At 39.1% G+C, this 10,873-nt stretch overlaps 1 protein-coding gene across 1 annotated transcript; it reads left to right on the top strand.

Moving 5' to 3' along the window:
* Positions 1 to 763: 763 nt before the first annotated feature.
* LOC111867356 lies at positions 764 to 10,260 on the top strand (the record flags this gene model as incomplete). The annotated part of the gene is made up of 3 exons (XM_023857138.2): positions 764 to 1,295; positions 5,555 to 6,631; positions 10,134 to 10,260. Coding segments are annotated over exons 2-3 (1,194 nt in total), but the record flags the coding sequence as incomplete, so codon positions are not given.
* Between the last annotated feature and the right edge of the window lie 613 nt (positions 10,261 to 10,873).

Here is a 10,873-nt window from a genome sequence, read left to right as displayed (position 1 = left end):
GGGTTTAGCAGTTGAGAATACAAGGACGAGAATGGGGCGTGTCCTTAGTGAATTGTGAAGATTAGCCGAATACAGATGAGGACAGAGGAGTACAGAGTGACTGAAGGCGAAATAACAAGAAGACTTCATAGTGATTTGAACGAATTCCATGGGACTCGGACCTAAAAGCGGCAGATGTCTTGATCAGATGAATGGCTGTTAGCTTCTCAAATAGAGCACTCCTTCTTGAACTGTATTTCCTTCCAAGTCTCAACGACAAATACAGAAGCTATAAAGAAATACGATTCATTGAAATTTTCGATCGATGAATCCAATATTAAAATTACTATTTTATCGGATATGAATATAGTCTACTTTGGTATACAGATATCAGCCCCTCTATCTTCAGGATATATTTTACCAGACTACACTGCGTCACACCACAGAGAACTGTAATATTGTAATATGTACTTAGACTTTTGATCATACTACATACTATTTTAATGTGTAATTTTTGTGTTAGCCAAGAGGGTACTCCAAGAGAGTTGAAACCGTCTGTCGCAAGCCTGATACATGTTATCAACTCCTGACCTTTTAACACTTCGATAACATGTTCCCCCAAGCTGAAGAGAAGAGAGTCAAGTTTTTTGGTTCGTCCACGCGCGATGCTGCACGTACACAACTGAACCTTTAAACTCTGTACTCATGACTCCCCCCACCCTCTTTGGCCCTCTTTTTAAAGTTTAATATATAATACCAGTAAGATTAAAAACAGGACGAGACTTCTTCAAAAACTTGTACTGTATACACACTGTATATACTATCTACATCTTTTACTTCTTTTAATAAAAACTTAGTATAATTGTTGAGCATAGAAATTCGTCTTCAATTAGTGGGTTCCTTACCCGCCTTACCCAGCAAGAAGATATTACATGGTGTCAGAAGTGGGATATCTTTGAAGACAACAGCTGGATTCGATTCGCAAGAAACGTTTGGTTTAAAGCTCAACAATTTGGAAGTTCACACCATCTGGACCTAGGGAGTCCTGCTTCGAGAGGTGTCCGAGAAGCCAGGAGTTACTCCAGAGTCTACGCCTAGGAGGAAGCGGTGCGCAACGCTATTCAGAGAGGAGAACTTCGCTAAGTTGGTAGCAACAAGGCTTTGGAGACGCACTACGACCCGATATCCCCAGGGAAGTCGCAGTCACGCCCATTGCAGCTGGTGCCGCGAGATACGGCGAGAGGCAACCCCAGGGACGAGCCTCGAACCGAGAACTGCATCGCTTGGAGCTACTCTACCTTACTTTTCTGTAAAAGGTTAGTCACAACATACAGTAGGCAACTGTTTTCATCATGGCAGATGATGAAAGTTCCGATAATGAAGAGGGGGCATTCATATCGGTTATGCAAGCAATAAAACTGATACCAAGGCCTTTTGAGGGAAATCCAAAACAATTAAGAGAATTTATTGAGGGGGTAGAAGCCGCAATTGGAGTGGTTCATCCAAGTAAACAAGAGTTGTTGTTAAAATTTGTAGTCGCAAAGATTCAAGGAGATGCGAAAGATAAATTGTTAGCTCGTGTCGAAAGGAACACTTGGAGACAAATTAAAGGCATTTTAGAGGAAAATTACCTAGTAAAGAGGACATTAGAATATTATACGGGCTTGTTGTTCTCTTCAAAACAAGGACCGTCAGAAACCGTAGCACAATGGGGAGCTAGGTTAGATCATTTAGCCATGGAATTACGGACAGAAGCCAGACATAGGCTCCTGGTGTTAGAGGATAAGGATAATGAACATTATGTTGAAGGGGGTTTGAAATTAATTGGAGAATTTTTGAAAGGAACTTTCATTTCGGGGTTAAGAGATGAACGAATCAGAGTTATAGTAAAAGCTAAAGGGGAGGATGATTCCTTAGCTCAGATTATTGAAACAGCGATCCAAGAGGAGAGTGAATTAAAGTCTCAGAGATATAGAAATCCCCAACAAAACCCTCAATGGTATCCAAGAAACCTTCCCGTAAAACAAGAGAGAATAGGAAGAAGTCATCCTGGTGGGAGTCAGGAACCTTCTATAAAGCGAGAAGTTATGGCCGCTTCTGCGCTTAAGAATTGCTATAATTGCTTGAAGCCAGGGCATATAGCAAGAAATTGTAATAATGCATCGCAATGTCCAAAGTGCGGCAAAAGAGGACATGTGATGGCACAGTGTTATCAGGGAAACCGGCCACGAGGTGGATCCGGCAGTCGGGGTTCACCTGCAGTGCAAGAGGCTGCATAGGAAGGGTGAACGCCCGAGAGCCATCAGATGAGAGTGGAGACACCCCCACTCAAAAGGCTGATGAAGACCTGGGTTCTTCGGAGGACACTGGGTTTGTCGCAGAGAGTAAGCGGAGGAAAAATTGTGTAGATAGTAACTCTGCGATGGGAGGTATATCATTTATGCAAAATGGTGTACGCTCTGACATGCCAATCTTCGGAGGGGACGCCCAGAGATGGCATAACCCGTTTGAGCTCTATGTAACTTGCCCCAAGTTCACAGTAGAGGCGGGAACTGGCTTAATAGATACAGGCGCGCAGATTTCCTTAGTAAGAAGGAAAAGTTTAAAGAGACTCCCAAAAGAAAATATTGTCGAGACCTCCGTGACAATGCAAGGAATAACAGGAAGCTGTAGAAGTTTAACACAGGGCATTTACTTGGAAATTAACGAAAGTAAACCATTTTTATTTTATATCGTGGATGAGCTACCACGTAATGTTGATGTCATTTTAGGACATAAATGGCTAATTGAAAATGGTTATGTGATGACTCGTAATCCTGCTTTACCTCCTTTAAGTGAGGGTATTGTGAAAATTCCAACCAGAGAAAAAGGTGTCCGATTAATAGAGAAACAAGAATTGTTACCTGGAGTTTATTGTGGTACTTCCTTAGGCGAATGCAATGGTGAATTTGTTTCCTGTTTAATAGTAAACTTAACAGCAGAACCCATTATGACCTTACCCCTACCGAAATTAATTAAACCCCCATGTAAGTTTGAAAGGCTAAGCAAGGAACAGCTTTTTTCACAACAACGTTTGGACGAGTTGAACAAAAAATTAAGGTTGACACATATAAAGGAAGGCGAAGAAAGTATTAGAGAACTTTGTGAGGAATATGTTGACATTTTTAAATTACACGGTGATAAGCTAACAGCAACCACCGCTGCTATGCATCATATCCCTACTCCGCACTTCCCAAAAGGTCGAGCCATCACGTTAAAAAACTATAGATTAGCAGAAACACACAAAGAAGAAGTAAATAAACAAGTTAAAGAAATGTTAGAAGACGGTATTGTAGTTCCGAGTAAGAGTGAATGGAATTTCCCTCTTATCGTAGTACCCAAAAAGCTAGACGCGTCTGGTAAAAAGAAATGGCGCATTTGTGTTGATTTTCGTAAATTGAATGATATCACTTTAGGGGATAGTTTTCCGCTTCCTAACATTCAAGAGATTCTCGATAACATAGGAAAATCAAAATATTTTTCTGCATTAGACTGTGCATCAGGTTTTCATCAGATCCTAATCACACCTGAAGACAGGTGCAAAACTGCTTTTAGCACACCCACAGGACATTTCGAATACGTTCGGATGCCATTCGGACTAAAAGCAGCACCGGCTACGTTTCAGAGAATGATGAATTCTATTCTGAGGGAATCTATAGGAGAAAGATGTTTAGTGTATATAGATGACGTCCTCGTCACTGGTAGGACACTAGAGGAACATCATAGAAAACTGAGAGAAGTTTTTGACCAATTCAGGAAGTACCATATTAAAATAGAGCCTGATAAATGTGAGTTTTTAAAACCAGAATTAGCATATCTTGGACATGTTATCACGGCAGAAGGAGTAAAGCCAGACCCAAAGAAAATCGAGGCCGTGGTTCGATTCCCGGTTCCTGAAAAGGAAAAAGATATAAAGGCTTTCTTAGGATTAGTAGGCTATTACAGAAAATTTGTTGAACGTTTCAGTTCTTTAGCAAAGCCTCTTACAGACATGTTGAAGAAGGGAAAAGAATGGCAATGGACCGATTTAGAACAAGAAAGTTTTGAGATCTTAAAAGAAAAGTTAATTGAGTTTCCTATTTTACAATATCCTGATTTCAGCCAACCTTTTATTTTAACCACTGATGCTAGTGGCTATGCATTAGGTGCAGTTTTAAGCCAAGGAACCCCAGGAAAGGATCGACCGGTTGCCTATGCCAGTAGGACTTTGAATGGAGCCGAATTAAATTATAGTACTGTTGAAAAAGAATGTTTAGCTATAGTCTGGGCATGTAAACATTTTAGACCGTACCTGTTAGGAAAACCCTTTCAAATTTGGACTGATCATAAAGGATTAACGTGGATATTTAATGTAAAAGACCCCAGTTCGAGGCTCTTAAGATGGCGTTTACTGCTTGAGGAATATGAGTTTGAAATCAAGTATAAACCAGGTAAACAAAATACCAATGCAGACAGTTTAAGCAGATATCCTGTCTGTACTCTTGAACAAACAGAACTGACAAAAGAACGTAAACTGAGAATTCTGAAAGAAATGCATTCTGATTTAGTGGGAGGACATCAAGGGATTTCACGAACACTAGAAAGAATTAAGCTATATATTACATGGCCAAACATGCAGGAAGATGTTATCCAGTTCATCCGAAATTGCGAAGTGTGCCAAAGGGTAAAACAAGGTAAGGATTTAAGACTTAAATTAAGAATAACTGATACTCAACCGGAACCTTGGAAAAAGATCTACTTAGACGTAGTAGGTCCTCTACCTGCATCTGAAGAAGGTCATAAATATATCCTAACTTGTCAGGATAATTTAAGTAAGTATTTAATTGCCGTGCCATTAAGGGATCAAACTGCCGAAGAGGTTAGTGAAAAGTTTCTCGAGAATGTTTTGTTAATTTATGGGCTACCTCAAAGTATAGTGACTGATCAGGGTAGCAACTTCATGTCAGATATTTTCAAGCGCCTTTGCCAACTTTTCCAGATTGAGAAATTGCATACTAGCATCTATCATCCTGAGAGTAATGGCGCATTAGAAAGAACGCATAGGACGTTGATAACCTATTTAAGAAGTTATGTTGAAAAACAACCTATGTCGTGGCATCAATGGTTACCTTTTGCGTGTTTTTGTTTCAATACTACCCCACATTCAGTAACAAAATATTCTCCCTATGAGATATTGTTTGGAAGAAAGTGTAATCTTCCCGGTGAACTTAGTGAGAAGGGTACTTTGTATAATTATGACGATCTAATACATGTGATAAAACATAGGATGCGAGAAAGTCATCACATAGCTCAACAGAATTTACAGAAATTTAAAGAGAAACAGCAGGAGAGAGTTCCTGAAAAGAATGTAGTAGCATTCCAAGTTAATGACCTAGTGCTTGTGCAAAATAAGCATAGGAGACATAAGTTAGATGCGCTATGGGAAGGGCCGTATGAGATTAAAGAAGTGCAGTTACCAAATTTAGTGATACAGCAAGTAGGAAAGAGAAAGAAACGTACCATACATGTAAATTTAGTAAAACCCTTTTGTTCACAGGAAGGACAAGATGAAAACAATTCGTCTGTGGATTGTCGGAATTAGTCTCTTCCTTTGTTGTGAGTGTTTAAAGCCTGAACTTGTAGAAGTTATAACATCTGAAACAGGTATTTATTTTGACGAAGTGGGCCAGATCTCATTCTACCCCATGACATGGAAGGTTGTAAGTTACATTGATTTGAAACCGACACGTGATCTCTGGAGAAAAGTAAAAGAGCACCAGAAACGCGTTTCGCAATACTGCCATGGGTTGGAAAGCGCTCCCTGGTACCACCTGACAGATTGTAATTCTTTTAAAGCATATGTTAACAAAAAGGTCTATTACATTGATTCTTTGAAAGACCTAGTAGCAGAATACCTGAAAACAGATGTATCTTACCGAAGGAAGCGAGGGGTTTTAGACTTTGTAGGTGAAATTTCCAAGATTCTGTTCGGAACCTTGACGCAAGCAGATGCAAGAGAGTACAATTCACACATTAATCAGTTAGAACGCGAACAACAAGAGTTTTTACATATTTCTTCCGAACAGATGACAGTAATCAAATCTACTGTTAATTCAGTGAATTTGACAATGAGACGTATAAATCAAAATGAAAAAGTTTTAAAGGACAGCTTAATCAAATTAGACAAAAAAGTGAGTAATGCCACTCTTGAATTACAACAAGAAATAGAGCAAGTGACTACGGCCAATATGCAAATTAAGACTATAGAACGAGGGTTAATGGAATGTCAGCATGGATATGAAATTTTAGTAGATGCATTGATTCATGCAGAACAAGGGACGTTTCAACCGCAATTCGTAACTGCCGAGAAGATCAAAACAGTTGTAACAGCTCAAAAGTTGCCTACTGGAGTTGACTATCCTTCATTTCCTTTTTCAGAGTTACAGCACATTATTGTACCTCATATCTATTCACACAACCAATTTCTCGTGTATGTACTTGACATACCCTTGCTCTCCTCAACACTATTCCATCTATATAAAATACCCCCTTTTCCTACATTCAAACAAGATAATGTCTTTTCTTTTAAATATTCCTCGAAAGATTATATATTTATGGATTCTCTGAAAAGACAGTATGGTAAACTATCCACTAATGAATTAACTAGATGTTTTCACCCAAATCCTATACAGAAAGTTTGTAAAGAAGAGATACCAATACTGTCGTATATACCTGGAAATGATTGTGAATCCACTCTACTTCATCCCTCATCACAAAATATTCCCCCTACCTGTGAAATTAGAGTGTTAAGACTAACGAAGACCTATTGGATACCCTTATCCTTCAGTAATCAATGGCTCTTTGTAACCCCGAAACCTGAGAAACTTTCTGTTATTTGTGATGATATCACAAAGCAGGTAGAAATAAGACAAAAAGGTAAATTGACATTACAACAACAATGTAAAGCTTATACCACTTATGTGACCTTGTATGCTATGAGTACAAATGTTGTAAATGTTTCCCAAGATTTTGTACCTACCATTCCCCTCGACTTAAATTGTTGCCTAACCTTCGAAAAAGCGAAAGAGTTTGAAGAAATACCTTTGTCAGTACCTTTAAGTAATATACTCGCATCTGCAGATGATCTCAGACTGGCCAGTCACAAGGTAAATGAGGTGGAACAGATGATTAAGGAACAGAGAATGAAAGATTATTCGCAATGATATATTCATGTCACTTCTTGGAGTGCAATTGTGAGTTTTATTGTATTTGTTGTATTCTCATGTTGCTGCTGTTGTTGCTGTTGTAAAAGTTGTCGTACATGTTGGTTTAAGATTTGGGACAAATGGACCCCAAAAACTTGTTGGAAAGAAACTAGTGAACGCCTGTGTATTAACATAACAAATGTACAAGGTAAGCAGCCGAGCATTCGCTATGGCAAAACATCACACACCTCTCCGCCTCCATCACCCTCATATTCCGCTCGTGAACCCAGTACTTTGACCCCAGTGATAGAAGATGGTAGTGAAGAAACACGATTACAACCTCCTGCAGCATCCCTTCGTCGTCCCTTATGTCTAAACGAGAAAAACTTCCGATAATGAGAGGAAAAGTCTGGTTCAATATAACCAAACTTTTAAGAAGAAGGGGAGTGTAATATTGTAATATGTACTTAGACTTTTGATCATACTACATACTATTTTAATGTGTAATTTTTGTGTTAGCCAAGAGGGTACTCCAAGAGAGTTGAAACCGTCTGTCGCAAGCCTGATACATGTTATCAACTCCTGACCTTTTAACACTTCGATAACATGTTCCCCCAAGCTGAAGAGAAGAGAGTCAAGTTTTTTGGTTCGTCCACGCGCGATGCTGCACGTACACAACTGAACCTTTAAACTCTGTACTCATGACTCCCCCCACCCTCTTTGGCCCTCTTTTTAAAGTTTAATATATAATACCAGTAAGATTAAAAAAACAGGAGGAGACTTCTTCGAAAATCTGTACTGTATACACACTGTATATACTATCTACATCTTTTACTTCTTTTAATAAAAACTTAGTATAATTGTTGAGCATAGAAATTCGTCTTCAATTAGTGGGTTCCTTACCCGCCTTACCCAGCAAGAAGATATTACAGAACCGCCATCTTAAGAATGGCAGCCGTCACAACTGAAAATCCTGAAAGGGATATTTTTTGGAGATGTCCTACAAAATATAAATTCAACGCTCATATTTGTTTAGATTACATAATGCATTATGGAATTAATGACTATAAAATAGAACGATTTTTCGACGTTTAGGTGACGTCACTTCTATTCGTATTACTGAAAGTGATAGAGGCGTTAGAGTTCAGCCTCTACACCACCACCCTCATTACAAATGTGACGTCATGTCAACACAACTCACGTGACACTAGTTTGTATATGTTGTGCTGTATACATAACATTTCTCAGTGCTTCACACGCACACACATATATACCTAAATCACATCTGTTATGAGTCTGATGAAATTTCGCAGCGGGAGGCATAATGGTTTACGTGTATATATCAGTGATGTCGTTTTCGGAAATAGGGAATCTATTTATTTACAAGCCCAGTCGCTATACAGGAACAACAACGCAATAGTTATGCTCAAATAATCAGCCAGAAAATGAGTTAATGGCAGTAGGAATCTTTGTTCCACGGGGGTTGATTTTCCATTGTGATCAATTGTAGAATTTAAGCTAATTCAAGTAATTTATTATTCCATACAAATGTCATCCGTTATTTTGTTTAACCTTTTAAAACAGCAGAAACGTCGGTAAAATTTTGACAGACTATACGGCGTTACATCCCAGAACACATTAACATCATTATAGCAATCAAAACCTCAAATCTCATATTCAAACAGACCTTAACATACTTTTATGGAAGATTTGTGATTCTCATAGAAATGCGTGTGATGATTAAGGTCTACTCGGATATGAAGCCATGTAAGAGTAGTTTGCTAGATATATACCAGTGTTTCAAAGAACTTGCTGCCTCCATCATCAAGGCCGAATAGACCTTTGAAAATAGAGAAAGCAGGTTCCTCGGAAATACTGGCATCTCTTTACCATAATACACGGGGGCATATCCTACCCTGAAGATAGAGACGGAAAGTTCCTTCGAAAATCTGACACCTACCTACAAATGTAAATGGCGCTACACCCTTCTTCTACCTTGAAGATGGAAAATACACGGCTTTGTAATGCAGTAATGCATATGGACTGGGGTTACAAATTTGTTTTAATTTGGTAATGTAATAAAATATTGATATAACAGTAATTACATTATGTTAAATCCGACTGAATTTAAGAAGACATACGTTTAAAATAACATTATTTATTACAAATATATAAATTCTACAACGTACCGACTCTTATGTTTATTATTTAGTTCGGAATGCTTTATACAAGTGGCTACTACAAACTTTTATATTGTGACATGACGCCCGAAAGCCGGAATAGTGAATTCAGAACAGATGTTTATTGCTACGCAACGGCTAGGTAAACATCCAAGTGGCAACGAAACCGTAAGCAACAGTCGAGCAACTTCTGTTGCTATGCAACGGCGTTGTGTACAAGCCTTCCAAAGAATAGAGATGCTGTGTTTCCTGCGTTTTCAGTGTAAAGTGGTGATAAAGTAAAGCTAAACTTGAGAAGAGTCAGTCGAGTTTCGAGGCGCCAGCCTGCCGTGATATGAGCTTAGCAGCAGAGGAATTAAATTGAGTTGGCAGTTGCAGAATATTGATAAGAAAGGAATTAGGTTGTGAAAAAGGTTTCATGTAGATTTGAAGTGACAGTGGGACTCTTATAATTCCGTTGCCAGGATACGACTAGTGAAGACTGAGAAACCTACTGCGTTGGCTCGAAAGTGTGTAATCAATGAGAGGACTGCATTTTCTGTAGTCCCGATTTGGTTGTCTAAGGTGTCAATAAATCAATTTAGTTAATACAGAACCCGTCTGTAAGTCACGCGCAGACCCACCTACATGTTTTTATAACATCCCTTCATTTTAACATATAGCCTCCCGTATAATTCATGTTAAATTATTAACTTTAAGTTGTACATTAGTTTGTGTTGGGGTGACTGGTATACCCCTTTTGATGTTTCAGTGTTGAGGAGTGGCCGGAGCTGATCGGTGCAGTGCAGTGCATGTCTTCAAGTACCCAAATGTTAAAGCAGTACAATGTGAGTGCTCGCAGATTAATTGAGTTGGCAGGCTGTGTTTTTGAATACAAGGTTTGAGTTTTGTTATAGTGTGGTGTGTACGATTGAGGCAAATATATATATGTATTAGTATAGATACATTTCTCCATACAGATAAAGTGAAAAACTGAAATCACTCCTTCATCAGGGTATCTATTTGTAATTTGGTCTTTAGCCGCCACTGACGGTCGGTGTGTAGGTGATGACAAGTGTGAGGAAGATTCATGTCCCGTGATGCTCCTGCAGATCTAGGAGGCAGCATGACTAAGTCCTGTCCTCTGTCTCTCTCTGGCACACAGTAATGACTGACTGCCACAAGGGTTGCAAGTTAATGAACGTACCCAAACATAAACCCCACTCCTATATATACACCCCTAGGGCCTAACATTTCACAGCCTGGGAGTAATATTATAACCGACGTAGGGAGAGTGCGGATTTGCGGTCAGTCCCAAACTAAAATTACCCCTACACTGTTACCTTCACCTGCTCCTGACAATAATATGGAATCATTACCGGTATCATCAGCTGCAACACTGATATCAGTGATATCAGCTAACGGACTAGTGAGGAAAGCGAGAGATTGTGATATCCGTTGACAGACCAAAGAGGAAAGTGAAAAACTGGGGGATCAGCTAAGAGACTAATG

The sequence above is a fragment of the Cryptotermes secundus genome, unplaced genomic scaffold (assembly GCF_002891405.2).
Source record: "Cryptotermes secundus unplaced genomic scaffold, Csec_1.0 scaffold155, whole genome shotgun sequence".
Taxonomy (NCBI): Eukaryota; Metazoa; Arthropoda; class Insecta; order Blattodea; family Kalotermitidae; genus Cryptotermes; species Cryptotermes secundus.
Note: the sequence above shows the minus strand (reverse complement) of the source record. Positions and strands in the feature narration are given on the sequence as shown.